This window comes from Nilaparvata lugens, chromosome 1, assembly GCF_014356525.2.
Source record: "Nilaparvata lugens isolate BPH chromosome 1, ASM1435652v1, whole genome shotgun sequence".
Classification (NCBI taxonomy): Eukaryota; Metazoa; Arthropoda; class Insecta; order Hemiptera; family Delphacidae; genus Nilaparvata; species Nilaparvata lugens.
Genome location: NC_052504.1, coordinates 14,377,880 through 14,405,693, shown reverse-complemented (window position 1 = coordinate 14,405,693; position 27,814 = coordinate 14,377,880). Strand labels below are relative to the sequence as shown.

At 33.9% G+C, this 27,814-nt stretch overlaps 1 protein-coding gene across 1 annotated transcript in view; it reads right to left on the bottom strand.

Annotated features, from left to right (window-relative positions):
* The window catches only part of LOC111060179 (cadherin-89D), a 110,382-nt gene that overhangs the window by 25,113 nt on the left and 57,455 nt on the right, over window positions 1-27,814 (bottom strand). Inside the window, 11 exon segments of the mRNA XM_039431198.1 lie at window positions 582-740; window positions 1,607-1,853; window positions 2,612-2,738; window positions 3,947-4,125; window positions 4,462-4,641; window positions 5,058-5,261; window positions 5,987-6,115; window positions 7,264-7,466; window positions 7,959-8,067; window positions 9,076-9,231; window positions 11,787-11,917. Of these exon segments, the coding sequence (XP_039287132.1) occupies window positions 582-740; window positions 1,607-1,853; window positions 2,612-2,738; window positions 3,947-4,125; window positions 4,462-4,641; window positions 5,058-5,261; window positions 5,987-6,115; window positions 7,264-7,466; window positions 7,959-8,067; window positions 9,076-9,231; window positions 11,787-11,917 (1,824 nt within the window).

Genomic DNA, 27,814 nt, shown 5'->3' with positions numbered 1-27,814 from the left:
TGATATACTAATCGAAAAACTTTGAAAAATATCACCAGCACAAAGTTTATTTTTAGCCTTTGCACAGCCTTAACACACTATTTCGTTGTTTTAAGCAACGTCATCCAGTCAATTAAAAAAAATGATTGTATGTTCAAACAACAAAATAGAGTAAAAATAAGAACTCATCAATGATAAATGACTAAGAAAAGCATTATATCGAATGTAAAATATGGATAATTTAAATAAAATGTAGAATAGTCTCTGATTTGTAAAACTTTGAACAAATTCATAAAAAAAATTAAAATTTCAGCTACCAGTCGACACATTTAGATTAATAATATTTCCAAATGAACATGGAATGACATGACTGTGGCTGAAGTCTAGTGTTCATTAGTGTTCACTACCGTTTTCTAGGTCACACCTGATTAATAAGGGCTGAAAAACTGTCTTCAGGCAGCCGGGAGCAAAAAAGACCATCCAGAACAAATTTTGGTTGAATTCTCTTTTATTCAATCCATAAAATTCACTCGTTCAAGCTGAGATGGAATTTAAATAGAATGTTATATGAAAAACGATAGCAAAATTGATTGGCTACTCACCTCCCTCGTGATAGCTGTGAAGTAAGTCGTAGACAAGTTTGTGCCGATCCTTGAAATCAGTGATTCTGATTTGACCGACGCTGGTGCCAATGCTCACATCGCTGCCAACCCAAAACTCGTAAGGAGCACCGACGAATTCCGGTGTTCCATGATTTGGTACTGTGAATCACAACAAAACAAATAGAAAGGCAGAATCCATAAAAATTTTCATATAATATCAGATTAAGAGATTATGCAGTATTATACAGATTGTGGTATGATACCGGAATACTTTTGTTTTCTATCTATGAAATAAGGAAAACAATACAAGTGAATATGTAGTTGATTATACATATTTATATTTCACTAGAGAATGAGTGAAGAGTTCATAAAATAGAATTATAGCACCCTTTAAAATTAATAAAATAATAAAACAAGAATACAAATTGTAACGTAACTCGTACTAGTTTCGGTGATCACACCATCGTCAGGTTATAAAAAAAATGTTTACTAATAGTTTATAGAATATTTAAATTGAGTGTAGAGTTATTACAATAATCATAAAATTTCATATGAAAAAGTTGACTATTTTGCATAATCATCATTTTAAGTTATTATGTGGGTATCTCAAACATTCTCAAAGCATCTAGATAGTTTTTTTTTTAATTTTTCATGGTTATTATTTAATGTCTCACGTCAAACTTTAGAAATGCTTTTTATGAGTCCATATAGAATTTAACAAAATTGGTTTCTCTTCAAATATTGATTATAGTAACGATTTCAAATCCTTCATCAGAAAAACTTGAATGACAAAATATGCTACGAATGAAATTTATCAATGAGGTGTCTAGTGAATAAGATCAGTTCAATTTATCAATTCACAACTAAATTTTTCAAATTTGATTGAAATTATTTTCTAATTCTTTGATTCGTAAATTTCTTTAGATTTAACCACATTTATAGATTTCTATTTTTGTTTTCGAACTATAGAATATCAATCAACTATAGAACTATAAACTCAAACGTATATCTACAGTAAAACTTACTTGAAGACACAACTTCAACAGTAACAACCGCCAGTGAAAACCTCCTTTCACTTGGATTGACAGGCTGATCCGAGGCTTCAACGAACAAACTGTGTCGTCCCACTGGCAAAGGCGTCTTACTGGCCGTTATCTTCCCTGATCTCACGTTGATTGTGAAGTATTGCGGTAGACTATCAGAGACGTTACCCCTCTGCAGTTCATACAACACCATACCGTTGCGTCCCAAGTCTGGATCCACAGCTTCCACCTGCAAAAAAACATTGTTCAGCAAAAAAAATCATTTCCGCTCCATGGAAGTGTTTCAAGAAACATCAGAACTTTCATTAAAAATAAAACATTAAAGGTGTTCCTGAAACCATTACAACTTCCTAGTTATGCTTGAGATATTCTGTGTGTATGTTATGATGTGTTATATAAGTTCCCATTCTTCTTTTCTTTATCTATGAATTGCTATGACAAGACAAGTGGCCTTTGAAATTATTTGGGAACGTGCATTGGTTTAGGTATCTATTTCTTCTATAGTGAATCTTATTATTTGAAGTTTCATTCGTAATTTTTGTTATTGGTCAATTTCCAATCACGAAATTGTAATCCATTTTAGTTTCACAAAATGACCTGGAATTACGCAAAAATATTTTATCCAAATATAAATATTTCAAAAATGATTCTCATTCACTCTTTCAGGAGAACAAGTAGAAGTGTCATATATATTTCCAATGCTCATGTAGGTCAACACAAATACAGAGTTGAATCATATCTAAATAGAGTTGATGACAAGGAAAACCAAAATTCAGAATTTCTAAATGAAATTCTGATGTTTTCATACTTAGCCACTTGAAAATTTGTAATTGATAGAAACTGTATAGTTTTATATTACAATATACCAATAATATCAATACATATACCGTATGCTACTGGTAATAACTCAATAATACCAATGAATACACGGTACCGATAATCATTATGCTATTTCCATAATAACAAATCTTGGAGAGAAGTACTCACTGTTCCGATGTGAGCGCCCTCTTCAACGTCAGGCGAAACTATAAATTCATATATATTGTTGGGGATGAATGACGGCGTGTTGTCATTGGCATCCAATAATGTCACGTCAACCTTCACTGATGAATCACTGAAACAATAGCATTTGTGTTGCACTAAGAAATTCAACTCATTAACTTTACTATCTATTTTTTCTGATGGTAATTATACAAATACTGCTGATATTTTTTCAATTTATAAGTTACAACCAAAACTGAAAACACCGTGAACTAGATGTGAGCATAACATTTTCATGCTGCATGAACATTTACTTTTTGCAATGTAGCTTTTTGATCATGTTAGCTTGAGTATAATTGAGAATACAATACATTGTTTTATTTATTCATTTATCATTTAAAATCAACTTAATTATAAAGAAACAGACTACAGTCCAAAACTTCTTTCCATCCCAATTTTCATAAAATGAATTGTCCAAATAAAGGTTATGTGCGACTTTTCAATTCTTCACTAATTACCACATTGAAACATAACACAAACACTTGGAACGATTATTTTTGAATTTAGAAAGATTAAGATCCGAATTGATAACAAAATTCCTTCTAATTAGTACTCAAAACTGTAAAATAAATATTAATTGGAAAAAAAATTTCCATGACGATAAACATGATACCGGTAACTCTATTGATGTTTAGATACTTTGCTTCAGAGTAAATATTCAAATCCATGGAATGGAATGACATAGCTGTTGAAGCTCCTTCTCAGGAGTGGAATGCATTCCACATTCTTAACCAAAGTAATTATTTTAAAATATTTACTTTGAAACGAATTGTCTCAACTTCATCAGAGTTGCATCTTCTCAGGTACTGTTTATAATTTCTTTTGAAGTTTATCTCCTAATTAATATTGTTCTCTATAACTCCCAACTTGATATTAAATGTCAAAGTAAGCGGAAAGCCAATCGATCCCACTCGTGGAATTTTTTCATCCATTAGAAAATTCTACAATATAACGATGTACTGAATCTGTTCAAGTTTTGCTCTAATAGGTACATTAATAATAGTGCAGTAATCTCTGAAAGACGACATTATTATTTATCCAAGTGGAGTTTTCTCTCGAGAAAAATGGTTCCATTGTTGAGATCAATACGAGTGATTCATCAATATGATTAATTCATCATAGACGAGATTAATCATGCATCAACCACATCATCCAATCTAAGTTTTGATTCCTATAAAAACGTATTGATGATTCACACTATCATATTGATGAACACTCAAAAAGATATATGACGTTTATTTTTGGTAAAATAAACTCTGCAACAAATTTTCATAGGCGTACCTGGGTGGAGTAACAACAGAAGGAAGCTTTTCCCTGGCAAGCACTTTCATCGTTAACGAGGTTTGCTGTTCTCTGTCCAGCTTGGCTTGATTCCTGACTGTCAGCCATCCAGTCCTGCTGTCAATACTGAATGCCTGGCTAGGATCTACCAGGTGGTACACAAATTCTGCATTGTCACCCTACGAACATTCAAATAACATTTCTTTCAAACATCTTAATTTGAATCTTGAATATATTTAAATTTGTAGTCACTCTGCAAACATTCAAATCAAATTTTTTTCAAACATCTTAATTTGAATCTTGAATATATTTAAACTTGTAGTCACCCTGCAAAGATTTAAATGACATTTTCTTGAACAACATATGGTAGGCTACTTTGAATCTCAAATATATCTAAATTTGTACTCACGACCCTGCAAGGATACAAATGACACTTTTAAAACATAGTACTTTGAATCTTGAATATATATCTGAATTTGTAGAGAATTAATATTGATGAATGAGAATATTCGTACCTGATCCTGATCGGTGGCGACCACTTGCAAGACACTGAATCCGTTGGGAAGATTTTCAACGATGCTGATGTTGTAGAGATCAACTTCAAACTGTGGCTGATTGTCGTTTATGTCAAGCAGTTCAATTTCAACTTGCGCAACTCCAGCTTTCAGAGCATTGTCCACTTGTGATGCTTGAATCTGCAAAAATCAATCAAGTATATTAGTTCTATTAATTGGAAATTACTGAGATGTTAGCTCAGTGGGATCTTTCATTGAGGTTGGATTTGCTCATGAGGGCGAAAGAGATTGCTCAGCAGAATTGTGGCAACTCGCTAACAAGCCGAATGACAAAGCTACTTTCAATCAGATTTGTGAACAGAGATAATTTATCAGTTCTATTAAAATTCCAATTTATTTTATGAAATTGGTCATTGAAAATAGATTGTTGGCATAAAATTGTTATTCCAAAAATTATTCAAAATAGAAACAGTGAGTTATTTAAGATGCATTGTGAATATGTTATTTCATAAGAATATTAATACGGTACGCCAACCCTGTAATGGTTGTGAAATTTTCGATAAATTTGGACACATAAATATAAGGACAATGATTACCTGAAGTGTAAATGTATTGCTGGGCAAAGTATCCAAGTCGAGTTCCCTCTCGAGGAATATGGATCCATTGTTGGGATCCACCGTGAATAGTTTGCGATCGTTTCCAGCAATCAAATCGTAACGAACCGAAGCATTTATGGCTAGATCCTGATCGTATGCTTTTATTTGCGGTACAAAAGTCAGCTCATGATGGATGCGTTTGCCCTGTAAAAATATGAACGGAAGCAAAAACTGAATTTTCAAATATATTTTCCAACATATCCCAAAAAACGCATATCCTACAAAATATTACCATGGATAAAGGATAAGCATAATGTTTTCTTATCTTATCTTATCTTAGATAAGATAATCTTATCTTATCTTAGATAAGATAATCTTATCTTATCTTTTATCTTATCTTGACAAGCTATATTGCTTGTCTCTGATATTACTAAATACAATAGACTTTAAACAGGCCAACTCGCATTATATTATGAACATTGTGTTCTCTACCAGGGTATAAGTTAGGCCTATTAGTAATTTAATGAAGTTTTTAGTTTTTACTTTCTGTAAAATTGCAAAAATAATGTGTTCGTATGTTATATGTACCGTATAAAATGTAGCGTATATAAAATGTGATATCATGATAGAGATCAATTTGATGAAATGACTCTCTATTTTATTTAAATCAATCTAATACATATAAATTTACAAAAATCAGTTGATTTAACAAATGTATAATTAAATGTAATAAAACAATTAATTTAATAATTGAATGTAACACAGCTACAATATGGTACCGCTCAATCTCTAACTTCTTTCTGAAAAAGTTTTATGATAATTATTATCATTATTCATCCATTGCAAGACTATTATAATAGAAACTGAATCTTATTCAATTGATGGATAAAGATGATGGATTTTTCAATTCTTAAATCTATGTAACTTACAGTCACTGGGTAGAACTCCGTAATCTGAGTACGATAAACATCATGAGTGAAACGTGGGTTCAAATCATCGCTGTCTGTGACTGTAATCTTGATTGTGGTTGTTGAGTTTTTCGGAGGTGATCCTCGGTCCTGCAAATCAATTAGCATCTTATGAATATAACAATAAAAATATTTATCAAAATCTAAGTTAACAGATTGATAATTTGAACATACTTTCTGGCAATACTCAATATATTACTAGCTAATACGGTATTTAATTACTTTATGTGAATGCTCAATGAAACAATAGAGGTATTGACCAAGTATCAAGTCATTTGAGTCAATTGTTGAGATCAGATAAACGTCATGCTCTCGGTACTCTTGTTGGGAAAGTAACTGAGAGCAGTATTCCACTAACTGACACTTATGAGATCAACTTAAAACTTTAGATTAATTCATCTGTATGTATCATTCCCCCTAATAGACTCATAAAATCTATATAGGTAGTGTTCTTGTGGGAATTATCGTCAGTATACACTTATTGAGAATACATTACATGAAAAAAGTACAACTCAAAGAGGTTTACAGCTAAACGCCAAAACAAACCTCATTTACACAAAAACTATGACACAAATGATTTAGAAATAATATTATTAAGAACTTAAAATTAAAAAGCAAAACAAAACTAGGTAGAGAAAACGGAAAATAGTTACTTAGAGAAAAAACTGTTTTAGAAATAAGAACTTGATATTAAAAATTAAGATAAGCTTAATTAAGAAAACAGAAAGAAGTTGCTTGAAAGAAGATAAGGTAGTTAGAAAAAAGTTGATTATAAATAAGAACTACATTTTAAAAGTAGAAAAAAAACTTAATGAAGAAAACGAAAAATTTGATGAAAAAAAAGAACGGGGGGAAAATGAAAGGAAGAGATATAGAAGTATAGAGATAAAACGAATTCAAACAAAGTTGAAGCAACTATTCTCTCTCTTCATGAGAATTGATTAAAAAACATAAATTATTACTGATAAGGTGATTGTTAACTTGATAGGCTCGTCTTTTCAATGACAAATATAAAGGTTATCGTCCAGTTTTTCACTGGTACCATACCACTACATTAATAAAACCACATAACCACTGTATATACTGTGCACCTTCTAATAGCTACACACACTATTTGTAGGCCTACCTCACATTTTTAATCATTACTGGTACTATGTATTATTAATTTCACATTGTTGTGCGAATAGTTTGATATCGGAATGACTCTATTTGACAAAATTAATAGTTTGAATACTTACAGAAGCTATAATTGTGAGTAGGAAGTTGGTATCTCCCATATCATAGTCCAAAGGGTTCCGCAGAACCAAAGATGCCCTGGCTCCGCCATCAATGCCAAATTTGCCTTTCTCGTTACCAGCCAGAACTGAGTAATGGATTTCCGAGTTTGGAGTATTCGGTTTATCTCTGTCGATTGCCTGAATGCCTCTGAATAAGGTGATACCTGCAATAGGAGATGAATATGAGAATTGAGTTATTGTTAATGGAGATAAATATAAGTTTAAGTTATGTATAGTTTTCCAGGGATGACTAAAGTTTTACATGGAATGACATAGAGTTTAATAAGTAAGGCACCTATTTTCTTAGAAGTCACAGTTCAAAATCGATGAACATTTTTATAATCTTCACAGTCTTATTGATCTTCACATATCTTATTGATACCCTTATTTTCGTCGAAAACTAAGAAAATTGATCAAATAGGAAGTAGATATCTTTTATTCTATTTCTTCGGGGCGATTTTCACTATACGACATCGTAAAGTGAAGATTGTTCGGTATTGTGAAACGTTAAATAATTCACTTAGTATGATCATGTGATGTCTATAAAAGTCCTGAGTAGATCTACAATAATTTAAATTTCATAACAGAAGTTATTAATTGAACAATTACTCACATAATTATCATTCATAATGATCTACCGTATATGTTTAGCTTACCTATTGGAGTTAATTCATCCACTGTTACTTGATATGGAGCGTCAACAAATATCGGATGATGGTCATTCACATCCTCAACGTATACTGTTACTGACAGGTAAGATGTTATCTAAGAAAAAGAAAAATCTTAAATGTACCTATTTTACAAAAGTGGTGAAATAAAGTTTGATTCAGAATGATCTGTTACTGTTATAATATTAAATCTTTTTGATTAGATCGTCCATCGTCATCACCATCACTCATTATAGGTTTTGAAAAAATTATTTATAAATTAGTATTTAATTGCATTGCTATAGTGTATCTATCTTTTTAGTTTTACTAATTTTTTCGTCATTAATTATAACTGGCTGTTCCCTCAGCCAATTATTTGTTTTTTCTATGATATCTACATTTATTCATATCATATTTTTAATCTGTATTTTTCTCAAATTTAGTTTATCGATTTAAATTCAGCGAATTACGCCAGGCCCTCACAAACACAGGCTTAAGCCTACATGTGAGTCTCTCAAAACGTAAGGGTATATAATTATAAATGTACTGTAACTGTACTGTATTATTCGTAAATTATGAGAATAAATTGATTTGATTTGATCAACTAAGTAAATGGCAAATTGGGCAAACTTTTTACAATCATCCTTATAATAAATCACACAATTACATCAAAAGCGATACGTCAGTATTTGAATTCTTCACACTTTGTCTTGAGATACAGTTCACAGAAAATTACACAAAGTATTTTGTCATGAGGATACAAATTACAGAAAATGTAGAAGTTCATTATTTGAAAATTGATGAAAGTAGATAACATGATTCCAAAAATTAATTCATTAATTAATAATTGATTCCAAAAGTAATTTTCTTATCACTTGTTTTCCCAAAACTTTACAAAGAAAAATGTTGTCATTCTCCTAACAGCAATGAAGTTCAAATCAGAATTTTCCAAAAGTTCACAGTCTTCGACTTTGTCAAATAATCTAAATAGGTAAGTGAGCTACTGTAAATTTGAATATATAGGCCTCTTGGAGACTACCGTAGTCATTAGTAGGCTACTGTAATTTTGGATATTGGCCTACTGAACCCTCTTCGATAGAAATAATAAATAATATCCTATACTTACAACATCCTCCGAGTCCAAGTAGTCGCATACCAGTCGAAATTTGAGCACATTTTGGGGAACTTGTTGGTCAACCAAATCCTCCAGAGACTGAGCCAGTCTTATTGATACTACAGTTCTATTCACTGAAACGTACTTGAAGAACCGCACATCGTCAGTCTGAAAAAGGTATTTTAAAGTTTAAGCAAATATACTTTATCACAATATTATTCGTAAAATAACAATATTCAAAGCCTGTATGAGATGCAAAAGAGAAAGTGTGGGTATAGGTAGTTTAACGATGAATAAGTTAAGCAGAATGTCCAAAAATGGAAATGATAACCCAAGTCTTCAGTAGGGATACGATTGATCAAATTGGCAAGTTTCACCAGCTTCGTACATCACAGTGGTTCTCTTTTGTCATTGAATCGTTTGCTACTTTCAGTGAGGATATCACACATATACTGAACATAATAAAATTATTATAGAAGTTTTTGAAGGAGTCTTATCTATTCTAATCCTTGCTCTAATAAACAATCAATTTTAATATTCACTTTAAAAAAATTGGATGCAGATATAAAATATCTAGAAACAGTAGCTTCCTTGTTCACGGAGGTCCAGTAGCTCTTTATGAGTAATTCAATTTCTTTCATTCATCCTAATAGATGAGTTCAAAATTGATAATTAAATTTTTACTCTACAGTATAACTATAATAATAAACCAACTCATCTTATTGAATTCATAATCTTTATAACACACCAATTTTATCGTAAAATTGTTGATGAATGTAATGTAATGGGATATGGAGTTGAAATCTTTCGGCTGGTGTTCTGGGTCCATTATCTTTACGATAGCTTCGTTATACGTCTTGAAAGGATATTAAACTGAGCTTTTTATGTGTTCTCGTATGATGCAATTTACTCGAACCGAAGAAACTGGTCCATTCGGAAGCAGATGTAGTCAGCCGACACATTCAACATGAGAGGGCCCTAATTATGAGTTCATAATTGCTCTATTAAAGATACAGGACTCACTGATTGAATTTCAAGAGCAAGGAGAGACACTTGTCTGTCGACCAAAATGATGTTAAGTAGCCTACACCCCACAATTTAAAATCAATTCTACAAATGACATGAATTCGACTCAAATGTTGTTCTGGAAACTTGAATACAAAGTAATCAGATCCTGATAGTTCTTTCTTAACAAGGATGTGAGTAATTTAATAACAATAATTATTATATCTATAGGATTTTCAACATTTCTAAATGGATGGAACACAAAAGCTTGATTCGTTGATCTTAAAATTCAATCTATATTTTACTTTAAAATAGCTTGTGTTTTGATTTCGGTCCAACATGAATTTTCAGCTCATAATTAACTCAAAGTTTTAGGCAAAAGCAACCCTATATTTCTCACTAGAGTTCATGAGCAGTCAAGAAACAATGTCACACTTTATTTCTCAATCCATGATATAATACGCGTAAAACAATAATTTTGATCCGTTGGGGGATGAATGCACCGCAATCTGATATGAATTTCATATGACTTCATCTTCTTCAGTCCTGAAAAAGTGGATTGGATTTCCATCTCAATCCATAAATCAATCAATATCCATATTCCATTTTATTACTTGAGAAAGAAAACCAGTTTTAACAAGTAATATAAAACTTGAGACTGGCTTCCGTATAGCATTATGCTAATCATGAGAATCAATTAGGAATATTCAACCACGTCGATTCACGTGTGAATTTTTAAATTTACTCAGGTTTGACGACGTCGTGACCTCTGCAAAATTTTGGCATGACCTAATGTGTTATTTTGTATGGAAATATAAATAAAAGTCAAATCAGCTACTAACTTGAGTTTTTGAAATCTGGAGATCCCAAGTTATGTCTTAACACTGTGTGTCTAAAGGTGCGTACAGATATACGCGCCGCGAACATGAGCAATTCACTTTCAATCAGCTGATTATATCTGTATTTTTACAGAAACGGTAAGATACAAATATAAAAAGCTTGGCATCAGTTGATTAAAAGTGAATTGCTCATGTTCGCGGCGCGTAAATCTGTACGCACCTTTACATCTACATTGCTACCGGTACTTAAGAGTTATTCATACGATATGAACTTCACTTATTAATTCAACTGAGTATTATCATAGAGAAAGAATAGCGTAAGTAGATATTCCATGGTATAGGACGTTTATGTCGCAACTTTTACTGTTATCTCAAGCCGATAGTCCACGTAGTTCTTTCCCGTGAAGCTGTGTGACGCTGGTAGTCTCTCATACTGTGCCGTTCATACACTCTCACCCCAACAAAACAGTAAAAATCGACAATAATCGACAGTAATCGGCTTGAGATAACAGTAAAAGTTGCAACATAAACGCCTTATACCATGGGATATCTACTTACACTATTGTTTCTCTATGGTATTATCTCTTGGAAAGATGCATTGAGTTCCGCTATCAAACACAAAGTAATCAACAACGTCTCTCTTTTAGTATAGTCCCTTTTATTGTCTCTCTTTTCTGAACCTCAACCTATGATTTGATTTACGAAGTTTCAACAATTACGTCTCTTTTTCCAAATTCATAACCGGACACAGAAGAACCATCAGTTTATTCAAGTGATAAAGAAATTGAGCATTGATTGCCCTATGAATATTCATTTAATGATGGGAAATCTTTTCCAATTCAATTAAGATGAACAAAATGTGAGAACTGGTATACAAACTTTGTCAACTGGCTGAATGGAGAGGTTACGCCGAGGATGCACCTCAACCTGGAGCACTTCTCCACCAACTTTCAGACTCTCCGAGACCCTTACAAACCGCAGGTACTCTCCCGGAGGGTAGAACTGACATCCTGCAACAAAGAGAACGACCACATTCAAAATTCAAACTTATTTTATCAAATTGAAAACAACACAATAGATGAATATTCTTTCTAGTAAATATTCGTTTCTAGTTCTAGAATATTCTTGTTTCTTCAGTAATCCAAACCACAGATATCATTAGTAATCCAAAGAATACATAAGTATAATGACAAACTTCACATTTTAGGAGAAACTTCCTTTATAAAATTAGTTGGATACATATTAAATATCGGGGCCCCGAGCTTCGCTCGTTATTTTTATTTATTGATAAACAGAACACAATTCTTTAAAATGATCGTGGGATGAGATATTTTGATTTTCCACTGACGCACACTCTCACTCCACTGACGATGATAGTCGCAGCTGTTTTTCCAAGGATGAATATCCTTTTAATGTCTGTCGTTCAGCGAGTTTTCTCAGGGATGAGACCTAGTGCAATCGAATTTTTATATAATAAACCTACTATGTGCCAAATTTCGTGAAAATCGTTAGAGCCGTTTTCGAGACCCGTTAGACATAAATGACCAGCAAATAAATATATACAGAAATTGCTCGCTTAATACAATAGGATGTTGTGGAACTTCTCCATAATTAAAAAACACTGTTTAACTTGCTAAATCCACATTATTGATCTAATTAAATTACTGCTGAAACCAACACATCTTCAGTGTTTTTCAAGAGATTTTCTCCATTATCAAAAAGGGGAAGGGGTTGATTTCTATTTCCACCTCTAGTTGGTTGGCATGGTTTAAATACAAACTTATTATTTTCATTATAGACTAGCTAGTAACTCATGCTCCTCAAGGGTCTAATTAAAAACTTGACAAACTGAAGACTTAACCAACTGAAATCTTGAAGAATTCAAAATAGACCTATAACCACCATTCTCGGTTGATTGTTAATCTATATGCAAAATTTCAAGTTAATCAGTACAGTAGTTCAGATGTAATGAGGTGTCATTTGTGAATTTCCTATCCCGTACGTAAGCCAATCCTTTCCATTATTAGATTTACAAAGAGATTTCAATATTTATTTTAGGCCTATCCACTTTAATCCAAATGTCATTCCACGTTCCAAACAAGAGCGAGAAAATGTTATAATAATATGTTGGTACAATTCAATTACGGTACGTTCGAAGAAGGCTAGAGACGCTGCACGAAAGATTTTAAATTTGTTCGATCAACATAAATAGTAACGGAGATACTGACCTCATAGAGTCTATCATGCAACACAACAATTTACAACACTGCAGAGTAAAGCTGGGAGAAGATGAGGAGAAGCAGAAATGCTTACTGCTTAGTGCTCTAGGCGTAATATCCTTCCTGCATTTAGCCAACAAAAGCCATGCAATTCTGGAAGGCAATATTCCTGATGCTATGCACTCAAAGTTATTCAATGACACTTACACGAAGGGGGTCTCATAGCAAAGTATAATAGTAATAAGCTATTCAGTAAAGTATAGTAATAAGCCCGACTGTTGAAACGGTCTTATAATTTACTTTTTAATATTTGTGTCAGAGGAAAGCAGACGGTTAGCGGTGTGAAACTACGCTTACAGAGCTCAAATAGACGTTTTGAAGTAGCCTATCAAATAGCACTTGTACCGTTGTGAAAGATTGGGAAAATATTTTCAATTTTCTTTTTCAAATGCAGTATTTTGCAGATATATATAATTATGGAAATATGATGTGCATTGTTATGAAAAACCTTTGTTTTTTTGTATTTCTTCCCATGCAGATCTTAGCCATTTCGATAACATCGTGCTATTTTCAAAAATGAAATAATTTTCCCACAAACCGATTTAAATTTTAATTAAATACGCTTGATATTCTTTGATATGTTTGGAGGTCGAATTTACGTATTGGATAAAAGCTCATCTCATTATAAATCTCTCTCTAAGGAATGGTTTCTGAGTTTGTAGTATGGATATGGATATTGAATGGAAATGAATAATTGATATTGCCAAAACAATTAATTTATTGAAACAGTCTGTGATACTACTTCCAGTTGTCACCATTATCAATCTCTATAGTGAGGTCCACGTTATAATGGCAGTGCTTGATTAGCAATGATATTGCTATCCTTGTCTATCATTCAACAAAGCGGATATCGCTATCTCTTTCTCGCTTTGCTCTGTTGCCAAATCATGAGAAACTTAGTAACTAACAAAATAAAATGAATAATGTAAAAAAAAGGAAGAATACACAATATATAAAAAACAAGGTTGACATTTTTACCTTGTCTTCTCTCATAATATCAGTTTGCCAACTCTATTTTTATCTCAGTCTTTGAATCTTTGTGTATGCTGGTTTTTAAAATAGTACCCTATATTGTTCCATTCTTTCTTATATTATCCATTCGGATTTCGGCTTTTTAGTTGCTAAACTTCTCTTTATTTGTTGTAACGTTTCCGTGACCATATTTGGAATAATGGGGCGTGGCTAGTCTAGGCCAATGACAGTCGAGCTCAACCTTCATTGGTCAACAGCTAATGGCCAATCGTAGTTTTTCACTTATTATACTTAAAATTCTGCTGCTCAATGTTTCAGCTGTAAGTGTACTGAAGATTGATAATGGTGTAACAATGGAATCTGGTATCTCAAATTGCATCAATAATGAGAGATTTTGGGAATATAAAGTCGAAATTCAATATGGATATATTCTACAACAACACAGATGGATATAATATATATATATATATAATATGGCAGGAATTATGGATTATCTATTATCCAAATAGTGTACATAATATTTGAAAATTTTCAGGGTGAAAAACGTTCAATTTCATAATGCAGATTGGATTTCTATTGCAATTTAGAATCAAAGCTGGCTTCAATCATAATATTATACACTACAAAGATATGCAGTATGATACTCGATCATTGGTATGATATTGGTTCTATTACAATACGAATGATTGTTTTCGTGGGAGAGTTTAACTTTCGACACGGATATTGTCACAGTTGTAATACAGTTCAAATTGTTAAACTATTTTCTAATTTTCTACTAATCGAAGATGTTTAAAAGATGATAGGAGTAACGGGAGGATCGAGAGACCTGGAGGTCAGCACAGCAACAGCAGCAGCAGCAGCAGCAGCAGCAGTCATTCGTGACCGGTGAGGCGTGAAAAATACTTTGAAGACAGATAAAAAAGGTGTGACAATAACAGGAATCATCAGTAGCCCAAAGACGCGTTCCATGTTCTTTGTTCACAAAAAATGACCCAAATAGATTCAGATTTCTACCAAAAAATACATCTTTGATGATAAAACACGTGCAATATAATCTGAGGACTCACATAGGACTCTGAGGACTCTGAGGTTCTCAATTCAATTAAAATATTAGTTAATTTGAAATAATCAAATTGATCTACAGCCTTGAGAGAAATGTATTCCCGATCCATTTAAATTAGAGGCTTTGATACTAATCAGATTTTGTCATTTGATTTCGAAATATCTGGCACGGTTGCACAAGAGTCGGTTTAATTTTAATTGTGATTAATTCCACGAGAACCAATCAGAGAAGGCGTTTTTGAAAAGACTGATTCTCTGATTGGTTGTCCTGGAATTAATTACGGTTAAAACCTAGGCGTTTGTGCAACCGGCACAGATATATTAGAAGTCCTTAAAATTCATCAATAATGATTTCCTAGTAGGCTACTGCAAGAACAACAAAGGTTACACCAAGGTACTCTAAATGTACGGTACATAAGTTATTGAGAATCTTCACCTGCGGGGACCTTGGTTTTGAAAGTTATTTTTGTTTATATAGAACGAGTGTGGATTCAAATAGGATTTAAAATCAAATTCCTACCCTAGAACTTGGATTTTTAAGAAAATGTAACATTTATACAGCACTTTAAGGACTCTGATCTTTAAGGGTATACCGTTGAATCTATAGCAACTTTCTAAACACCAGTGGATAACTTCACAGAAAAGGATTAGAGGATAGGATAAGTATCCGTTTTACTTTGTGATAACTTACAAAAATGGATAGGCTACTGATATCAAATTTCCAAAAGTCCCACAGCTGAATGTTTTCATCTTCGTAGAGTTCGAGTAGTAATGTATAATCATTGAATCCTTACCGTAACATTGAGTGGAAAAAACAGAATTCTTCCAATACCTACAATTTCATATCATAATATTTTACGACTTGATCAAAACATAATAAAAATCCACTTGATGTCTATAAGATATCGGTAAGGTTGAGGAGGATAAAAATACGAATGCCTGGAAGTTTTTTAGAAGCTGATACCTCTCCTACAAGAGTTTAATAAGATTTTCCATTGGAGAATGTATGAGTATAAGTAAAACTATCGTACGGAACTCGAATATAGCTGGAGGCAATCGCAATTTCACTGTGTACACTCCTCCTGTGCAACATTCAAGGGCTGTAATTGATGAACATTTCAATTTGTTATGTTTACGAACTCTCTATAGAATGGTTTAAAGCCTGAAGTTACTATTCACTGGAAAGTTTTGCCCTATTTTCTAGCCAGAATGATAACATACATTGTACTCTCCCAGTTTTTACGATTACCCTACGGTTAGTTATTGCGAAAACTTGTAATCAACTCAGAAACGTAGTTGAATACTGTAATGTCTTTTTCAAGATAGATTTTAATGATAATGATATGAGACTATGAGAATTCTCACCTGCATTTGCAAAAATTCCATCAGGTATTCATGGACGATTAATATTGTATCTTCATTCATAGCAGTTGAAGAACTGACAAAGATCTTCTTTACAAAGATTTACACAATAAGCAGCTTATTTCATACTTAAGGGTACTAGGGACAGTAGCATAATACAGTAAATCATTATTTCACTGAAAAGTCTCAGGAAGGACTGTTTCACATTATTTAATTATCACAAAGAAAGTGATCTTATTTTACAATATAATAATTGATTTGTTCTCAATAGGAACCTACACAGTAGGCTACGATATAAGTTCAAAGGCAACAGCCAGAACCAGAAGCAATATCTAACATGTTTCATAGAGTTTAAGAGGCATAGCATGCAGAGGCAACAGCTAAAACTTGTGAAAATCATGAATATCCGAAAAAATTGAAAGAATTTCTAATTTACTAGAGTCACGGCAAAAATGTATACGGTTATTTGCTTTTATACTTGATCAAACTCCTGAAAATGCACCGTTGCTTGCAACTTTTATGTATGGAGTAAGATATAACAATATTTAATCATCAGAAAAAAAATATTGAAGAGGCCTTACATATTATAAACTCTGCATACTAAAATTAATCGTTCAATGATGTCAACAATACATTTTCTTTCTCCAGGTTGTTTATTGGAAGTATACATAATACATTCCTAGAAAACCAACTTTCCTGTGGTACGGATTATCAACAATTCTGTTGAGAGACCAGCAAATACGCCCTCTTTCAGTTGAATTTGAATTTATTGAGGAGCTCGTTTTATAACTGAATGGCAATGCAATCAATAAATTGGTATTGATATGTAAAGATCTAGCGATGAGGGAGGAAATAGATATGACTGACATAATAGTTGAATTTCACTCTCTATGAATGCAACCTTGGATTGAAAGCACCGAGCACCGTGACAAGCAAGTTACGGTCGACTTGCCCAACCAGTTTCAATGTGAACAATTTAGATCGATTCCACAACTTTCATTGAACAAGAAAAATGATGATTCAATTGATCAGGAAGTTGCAGCTTGTTCATAAGTCCCTCTATCCATTATTCACACTATTCGAGAATAAATAATCAATCTATTGCCTGAAATATGTGCAAAAGACATGTGGAGTTTTATAGTTTTCACAGAGCGGCTGAGGATCAGGATTATATTGTAATCCATAGAGAAATATTATTGGAAAATATATTATTGTCAATATATAACTTGGGAGGAATAAATCCCAAACGAGACAATTTTCTCATCCTGTCGCAGTTTGAGAGGCGACGCGAGTCTGCTTGACTAATTAATCTCATATAATCATATCATAATGTTCACAAGTGCCAGCCTTGTCTCAATGTGAACATTACTCGTATTATAGATAATATAGCACAGGGGTCTCCAACCTTTTTCATCCAAGGGCTACATTGTTAATTCTAGGGAGGCTTGGAGGGCCAAAAACAAGGATGTACGTGGAATTTGACTTGAACCATTTGCTAATGTCTCGCGATGGTTGATCGCTGCTTGCTTACAGCTAATTCTACACTTATTGAGAAATGGAGTGGCTTGTAAGAGGAGAGTACTGAACAGTTGTTGTCAAAAATGCGTATAAATATATTTTTTAAAAGATCTGTTGCAATAACTCTCGGCGGGCCGGACAAATAATTCCATCCGCGGGCCGGATGTGGCCCGCGGGCCGTAGGTTGGAGAGCCCTGATATAGCAAATTACGGTCTAGCAGATTCCCGTCATGTCGTGTTACGTCGCATCGCGTCTCCATATGCGGTTAGCCGTATCTGTAATAGGAAAATATTCTCCACTCATGATTATCGATATCTTGTGAATTCTCGTATGTGAGTACACTAATTGAATTCCCATAAAGTATTGTACGAATAACTCGTATGGTAGGACATTATTTATTACATCAAACACACACTGTCTGAACTATTAAATTAAGTCCGTTTTAATTTAGTCATTCACTATGCTCTTTAATCCGATGAGCAGATTAAGAGAATCCGATGATTCTCATGTTAAGTAAATTGGATCGTGTAGGGCGGAACTAGATCTTAAATTTACTATAAAATTACTTGTTCAGCCATTATATTCGAATTCATTATTGGAATAAGTTCCTGTATTCATCAAGCGACGGCCCTCTCCATGGCCTGTCATTTATATGTTATAAATTGAATGAAAGGTTTTATCAGAAAAAATAAGCTCAATTAATGGAATTTAAAAGATTTCTCACTGTGCCTGGTCTTTCACCAAAGATTACATAACTTGGTTACAGTATGACTGTATGAAGTCATCAGGCCTCTTTAGGCCTACTCTCATTACTGCTTAGAAATGTACACACAATCAAACGTGGACAGCCGTCATCTACAAACTACAATTTAAAAATACTTGACTACTGTGACTCGTATATCACCGTGATGATATTCTATTACAACAGACAAGAACACAGCAAAATTGCCTTCCATTACACTATTGTACGGTTTCTCAACTAGGGCCTACATAATAGAGTACAGAAATTAGTGGTAGTTTGAGGTTTGAAAAAAACAGATTTTCCACACATTCAGTAAGCCAATAAGTGGAAATAGACTTTCAAAAAGTATTATCCAACTTGGTCTCCAAATTTCAATTAACCATCATCGTCCAGTGACACAGTTTTTCACTCAGTATACCTGAGTGTAAAGTGTACCAGTAAGTGTGGATGTGATAGTGTTTCACAATAAATCAAAGAAAAAGAAAGATATCTTTGAAAAGAGCTGGTGAAACTATACATTTTTTATCAAGCCTTCTACTAACATAGATCTGTTTCATGAGCAGATACTTTACTGATTTGCGGCCTTCAGGAGCTTTCCCAAGTCATATCACTCGAAAATCTATTATTTCTAGTACAGTATCTCAAATTTCAGATGTATTATTATGTAAAAAATGGAAAATTCTCATGTTCAGTCACAGAACATGGTTGTATGAAAAAGACATAATTTTATGCCCGGTTCCATCTAGCTCGGTCAAGACATTATTTGAACATGGTCAAGCTGGATAGCGTACGATTTAGGCAAGTGATCACTGGAAATTATCGATAGAATCCATAGAATCATATGTTCCAGTGCAATCGTTGTAGAGCTTACTTATTTGACCATGTTCAAAAATCTTGACCGAGCTTGGTGAAGCCCCACATGAGTATCATACAAAAATCAGAACACATCTGTTTTGTCTATACTCTATAGCATACGTTCGTAGAGCCGTTAACCTGTAAAACCTGGTATTCGGTACCTACTACCTATTGATTATATTATTAATGAAATCTATATCACAGGAATGCTTTAAAAATTGAATTCAATATATATAGCCTCTCTAGGAATAATTCATTAGAGAAAACAAGCCGGTTTTTACCATACACAAAAGTAGTAAGGGTGGATAATGAAGTCAAGAACGTTTTTTCACTTGAGAAAAAATCACTGATTCATTTCTCTTACAATGGTGGAATGTTATCATAATGGGACAACTTATCTGCATACTAATGCCAGTGTATAACAATATCCTTGAATTATCAATGAACATAAAAGGATGAACCAATCACAATGGGCAATTATCATTATTCGGATGAGAACGTTAAATTGTCGGTCCCGGCTGGAGTAGGACAGTCGTGAGCACATTGACGGCTTTTAAATTATATATTCAGGCAAGGTGGGACCTTCAAGGGAATCCCATTGAAGTTTAGAATTTTAACATGAGTATAATTTGTGGATTTAAGTGAAATTTTTAATAATTTTTGTGATTGTGAAGGAAGATTTTTGTTTGGATTTGTACTTTGAAATTAATTAATCAGATAAATTCAAAATTATTGTAGTACATACATTTTTTGGACTCAAAATAGTGTGTGAATTGAGTTATCATTTACATAACCTCTAGACTGTGTATTCCAAATTAAGGTTTAAAGCAGTTTTGGGCGAATGCCTGATGTTTTTGTCTATGAATAAATGAAATGAAATAAATCCCCACCAACAAAAGCTATACGAATTTACATGATGTATAACCCAATCACAAATCATGGATCTTCCTGAGCCCATCGAGTTGTCAACAGTGTGGATATTGGATCCCAAATGATTGAAGGAGAGCGTCAGTCTGTAAGAAATTTTTTATACATTATGGTCTGAAAGTCTTCAATGAAGTGTTAAAATCTTTGATACGAATAATTCAAAAAAGCTTCAATCTTTGAGAAGAATTTCATATTTTCACATGCAATATGGTCTGGGAGTAGTTATGAATGAATATTGTATGGTCATCATCTCAGAAATAACCCCGAGGGATATCACCTCGAAATAATTAGAAAGAAAACAATCAAATTTTGAATCTCTATATAGGTGTCATAGAAGCAGTTGTTTTGTCAGCTTTGGAAAGGTGGAGTGTAGTTGGGGAAACAACGTTTGATAACATTATTGAGTGAATAGAATTTACTCAGTGTTTACCAACGTTTAAACGGATATAACATGGCGGGACATAGGTGTTATGGTTATGCCATAATTAACCCACTCCAGCTTCAAAGTCAAGGTCCAGTTCTCAAATTAACAAGGAAGTTCACTCGAAGCACCGCTTTCTTGCAACATGCGCGCGCATAAACAACCAGATTGCCACACTAATAGAGCATTACACTAGTTATTTTCTCACAAAAGCACAGGAAAATCGTCGTTAATCGCTTATGCAAAGGAAATACAGTGTCCCTGCCACCGGACAAGAACTGGACACATAGAGAAAGTAGCCTTCCATATTTTCCGGTTCCAGTACTGATAAAAGAAAGAAACACTGGAATTCGTACTGTAACTTGTCATTTCCTGCACATCAACATAATACTTGTCTATCACAACTTGTTCAGGCTTTGATTTCCAACAAAAACGAAAGTTTTGAATGATCAAACTTTTATGAGTCAACCTCTTGTGAAAATCTGCATAATTGAATGCGCATTATGAGATAGTATTCACTTCCATTCCAGTATTTCATTATAATCAATTAGTTATTGCCTATACAGTAGTTTATGGATCAAGCTGAGAGGTTTTTCTTCATTGTAAGGTTCGTAGAGTCTAAGTTAAGTTATTCTGTGAGAGAATGTAAAGTTGATAGTTGAAAACCTGATGAGTCGTAAATTAAAAATAGTAAATGAACACGAAAAAACCTGAAGAGTTTTTACTGGGATCCAAGATTCAATTTGACCAGAGCTTTCAAATTTTTAAGGATGGCATACGTTGACGTGTGAACTATGAGACTGCCCTGGCCCTGGCAGTCAAATGAAAGACTGCAGCCAGGGTAAATGAAATTTTCAATAATTTGATAATATCGATAACTTGGAGGGCAATGGTTAGCTCTTCATTGTTTTCACAGTCAAATGAACGTCTGCAGCCAGAGTAAATGAAATTTTCAATAATTTGATATATTCAATATATTGATAACTTGGAGGGCAATGGATCAACTCTCCATTGTTTTCACAGTCAAATGAAAGTCTGCAACTAGAGTAAATGAAATTTTCAATAATTTGATAATATTGATAACTTGGAGGGCAATGGATCAACTCTTCTCTTCATTGTTTTCATTCATGATACTACCAACACCCTACTTCGGGAATCGATGTACCGGTACTTAACATGGCCAACTCCAAAAAGAGTATGCATATAAACATCAAAATTCTGAATGTAAACTAGGATGAATATATATGAGGAGGATAAGTCGTGGCTCATGGGTTCATGACATGAGGATTTCATTATAATTATCCATCATGTTGATGATGATGGCTTGGATTTGAATTTCACAAGCTGCCAAATTTTCCAACGGTGAATCAAGTCCTCATCACGAACAGATCATTATTATTTACCAGTCACCAATAATTACAACATGAGAAGTTCACACCTAATAAATTATCGTCTCGGAAGCAGAAAAAATCTCAACTGGTTTAGAGATGCTTATGGCAAAAATAATAAAGTACGATGTGGTATGCTGCCAAGCAGGTGAATTACCCATACTGTTCATAATTAACGGTAGTGAAGCTCGTTGATCTCAACCCATTTTCAAGATATTACCGAAATGTGACCCCCGAAAACATGCCAAGCCCAGTCGTTTAACTCCATTTAAAAAGATATTGAATGGCTCTTTGTGAGAGTTTTTCAAAGTGTGTGCGATATGGGAAACGCCTTCCATATTAGAAACGGGTAATTTTATTTCTAAGCCGAGTTTCGCCGTTGGCAACCGGTTCCAGAGATAGTGGACATGACCATGATTGGAGCGCATTATCAGTAAGGCAAATTTCACTGACAATCGGCATGAGAGCCTATCACGACGAGAAGATGATTTTAATTGGAAATACATGTAGGTATTCTAGAATATGTCGTTTGCGGAGATATAACCTGGAGCTGATGAGACTCGAAAATCTAATGGGCTTACTGAAATGGTATGGAATTTGATAGACCCACTGCTGAGTATCATGGATATTAGACTTCTAATAAGACACATATAACAGGTTCCCAACTAACACGTCAATACTGATGTTATTGTGATTGTGAGCTCTCAAGTTCAGAATTTTCTAATACCACGAGACATAATATACAGATACAGGTATAATACATGCTACACTTTTGTTTACTTTTGAGAGGAACTGATCTTTCAAACTATTTGAACATGACAAATGATTAAGAGCGCTCATGGTTACTTTATAGGCATTCAGTTTACAGGCTAAAATGATTTTCAAATTCTAGTAAATTAATATTATTGAGAATTCATAAACAAAACTGGGGTTTGAAAAATATACTAAATCAGTCACTCAATTTCAAAATATATTGAGTCAATTATTTTTTTTTTTTTTCAATAATGTAGATGCCGACACCATAGCTCATCGTTCAACTAAGCTTAATTAAGCTCAACAGTCAGCTTATTAATACTAACGTTTCTTTCAGCAATATGATAAGTTGCATTTTGCAAATATCGTAAACCGGTAATCCAAATTCAAATGATGAATGAACTAAGTTACGCCATAGATAGAATATGTTATAGTTGAATTATGGGCAGACTGAATAGTTCTTTACAATAAAATTTGCATTTCTTAGTAAAGGGGAGCCTATTAACGAACTGAACTGATTTAAGACTGGAGATAATGAACCTTTTTAGTCATGGATTTGGTCTATTACCATCAAAGAGTCAATTAATTATTCCAATAGTAATTCACTACGACATTCTTCAGGTCAGTCTACTGAAATTTTAAATTGGATGACAGCGTTAGAGCAACGGGACTGCGAGAATATTTTAAGAGACACAACTTCTTCCAGATAGTCTAATAGGCTGTTTGTTGTTTTTGGTGCGAATACATTTATGTGCAGATGTAGCAAGTTAGAAGCGACTTATCTAGGCAGTAGTAGGTCGCCACACGACCTAACAGGAATCTTAAGATCGTCGATTTTAGGGAGTCAATTAACAAGCTAACTTAAAGGGTCGAACAGACTTCTTCGTTAGTTGGCTCTGTAGTATGCCGATGTCTATGGAGAGAATCTAAACAGAGAGTGTGCTTGGAATTGTTAATGACTGCCATATTTCTTGAACGACAATATGCTACAAGACATACAGCAGTGTTTGGGGAGGCAGGAGGCTCAGCGGCAAAGTTGTTCTTCCCCCGAGGGTACACATTCATAGGTACAGCGCAGCGCTGCGCATAGAGTGCACAACGAATTCCGGTTTGAATACCAATTTCGCGTTCAATTTGTCTTTGAAAAACGAATACCGCTCCTTGACTGGGTCAAGTGGTCATCTTCTGACCTCCGCTTGGAATCCATTTCGCACCGGACAAGTAAAACGCCTCAAAACATTAAAAAAATGAACCTGGACTCACTTAATTGAAATTCCTCGTCTCCCCCCTTAAAACTACATTTCTCACCCAGATGCAAAGATTAAAAAACGCTAGTAATGATCCTGGTAGATAGGCTGCATAAATCCGATAGCTTTATAGTTCAATAACCTTACAACTTTTATTAACAGTCCAGCTGGATCAACCATAGTCATGCCAGTTGAACTTAACATAATTCAGTTTCAGAATTAATTCTTGGTTTTATAGTTCACTACTCTCAAGAGATTTGAATTCAAATGAGTACGATGGTATCCATCAAATCAACTGATTCAAGTTGTTTTGTAGTGTGAATAATGACTAAGTTTTGCTATCAAAACAGAAAAGATGTACGCATCCTTATATTGAACTTGAATCCAGTAACTACACTTTTTGACAAATCTTCATCACAATTTTCTACTTTAAGTCAGTATAGATCTGCATTTTGCGTGAGCTTGACGTGTAATCAGAACTGAATCAGTGTTAGTTTGGGATTAACATAAGTTGAGGACTTATTCTCAGTTTGATGACATGATTCTGCTCAAGTGCTCACCAACACTAATCATAATTATCTCTTGATGAACGGCACTAGCAAGATTGAAAATCGTCATCTTTGAAAAAGAAACTTCTCTCAGGACTCTACTGAACTCTCCTCAGCCAACTCTTTATAGCTTGTCACTGAAGAAAAATCTATTAGCTCGACCTTAACTCTGTCAAGCTTGACGAAGGAATTATTTTCAAAGTATTAGTTATGATGGCTTCTGATAAATTTCCCCAGCTTGGAAAAAATAATTTTCTAGTAGTGGACAACGAATTCACTTGAAATTGAAAGTTTCAATGAATCAATCCATGAAGAATTAGTATGCAATTTCTCTCAATATTTGAGATATCCACTAACAGGTTTCATTTTCTTCCATTTAAATTTCAGTTAACACTTTCATTCAAATCTATTTTCAGGTGAATTTTCAATCTTTAGCCTTCGAGAAAAGGATAACAATACAGAATTAATTTTTCAATACAATTATAAATTCATTTATTATACTTTATAGGCTTCTTATGAATGGCTATGCTGACAACGGTAGGTTACCAGCTCCAGTTCTTGGGGTATTAAAAATGAGACTAACATGCACACCGCATAAAATTATCTTATTAATGCCAAATGCTGCCGCATTGAAATTTTGTAGCGACTTTAAAATTGCCGATCTCCTGATGAAACGAATCGCGTACTTGAGAAGACTTTCAAAGAGCAGCAATACTGCGATCTACCAGTAACAACTGTCTTTTCATTTGAAAGAGCATGACCACTTTCTCTGGTGATTCAATCCGTGAGCCTTACCGTTCGTTGGTGTAGTTATACAATAAAAAATAGATCAAGAAGAAAGTAGTGCTCCATGTATTCAAATAACATTACTGCATCATCTGTATGAATTTGGGCGACTCGTTGAGAATCACAACAGAGCCGCAATCCAAGCGATTATCTAGCCAACAGTAATCTTCTACAGTCTACACTATTACCTAACGTGTATTCACCAAACAAACTCATGCTTCCTGTGTTCACCTTACAACGAACATCTTTATTTTCCAAGGATTTATGTTTTCCAGTACACACAACTTCATTTATAAAGGATTATTGAATGAAAAAGACTAAGAAATTGTCTTTCTCTTCAATAAGAATAATTACCACAATATCAACTTCTCAACAACACAAAAAAGAAAAACCAAAGGATTATTCATTAATTTATTTCTATAAGGCTACTTGATAGTTTTATTATAATATAGACTTTATAATTTATAGTTTTATTATAATCACTGGTACCATTTTATTTTATTTGATGACACGACCGGTTCCGGCCAATCATGCCATTATCATGGTTCATGAAGCATTACAAAATCGAAATCATGAACCCATTACAATTACCAAATTCCGAATGGAGCCACATCGCTAATAGTTCGTGTCTATTCGTATTCATTCGATCAAATACATTAAATTACAATAAATGAAAAGAAAGTATACATTTAATACAATACAGGTATACATTTAATTACAATATTGAAAAGAAAAACATTCACTAATTCAAAACTCCTTCCTTTCCTAAGTTTTGTTCATTAAAATTGTCCACAATAGAGTAATACAAATTTGATACTGAGAACACTTGATATTGACACACAATAACTCATTGTTCATTCATAAACTCTTGAAATTCCTAACACCCCTACCGTATCGACTAATAATAATAATAATATCGAGTGACCTGGCTGGCTCAGAGTTTTCAGGTCGCAACTGATCAATTTCAGGGCCTCTGACATGACCTAACGACTGCTTTTTAGGCAGCCGGGACCGACGGCTTAACGTGTCCATCCGAAACACGGGAGTGGCCCGAGATAAATATCTTGCCCGGGCCGGGATTTGAACCCGCGGGCCTCTGAATCATAAAGCCAGCATCTAATCCACTCGACCGTATCGACTATACATAGGAGATAGAGCAAAGATCAGTGTTAGTTATAACGTATTGATTAACAATAGATGTTTGAAGTGTTATCAATGTAGAAATTGACATGATTCAACAATATTCTGGCCTATTATAACTTGAGAGTGTTCAATGTAATGCATGTATTTAGATGGCGGTGCACATAATGCTCCACTGTTCGCCACCATCGCATTAAATGCAGCACTCGCAAGCTTGAAACCACCTTCGCCGCACCACCATTTTTCCACCATACTCGTATTTTACTTCCTATCCAATATAGATTCTCTTGCTCCCCTATTAGGCTACTGGGGATCATTTCCCGTCCCATCGCAGAGCCCCATTCTGATGGCCAGTAGTATCATCTGATGATCCGTATCTTCTTTTTTTTTCTGTTATCCTCATAAGTTCCAGACTTGTGCAACTGGCATAGGAAAGAGGATGATGAGAAATATATAGAACCATAGAGATAAGATAGCATAGATAGATTAAGCTATCTTTTCATAAGTCCCAGACTTGTGCAAGTGTTATAGTAAAGAAGATGATGAGGATTAAAGAGCCATACACAAAAGATAGCAATCACTCATTATGATAGAACATTTCAGCTACAGTTTGAGGTGGAAGCCGAGTCACCGGGTAGTGCTTTTCAAAGGACATAATAGATTCATAGATTCACTTGTCTTTAAACTAGTCGCCTCCTTTCCACAACTAACATCGATATTAGGAGAGCTCCACTTCTGGAAATACTCTTGAATTTAAAGGTTATCAGTTATCCACAATCCGGAAGAAGTGAGTAGCTGGAGCACGTGTGTCCACCAATCGTTCGCCTTCCACTGTAGTTCGAAGCAGCTTTTCGCCTTTTCGTGAGTGGCACTGGCTCTGATATACTGTATATGCTTGCTGCTTGC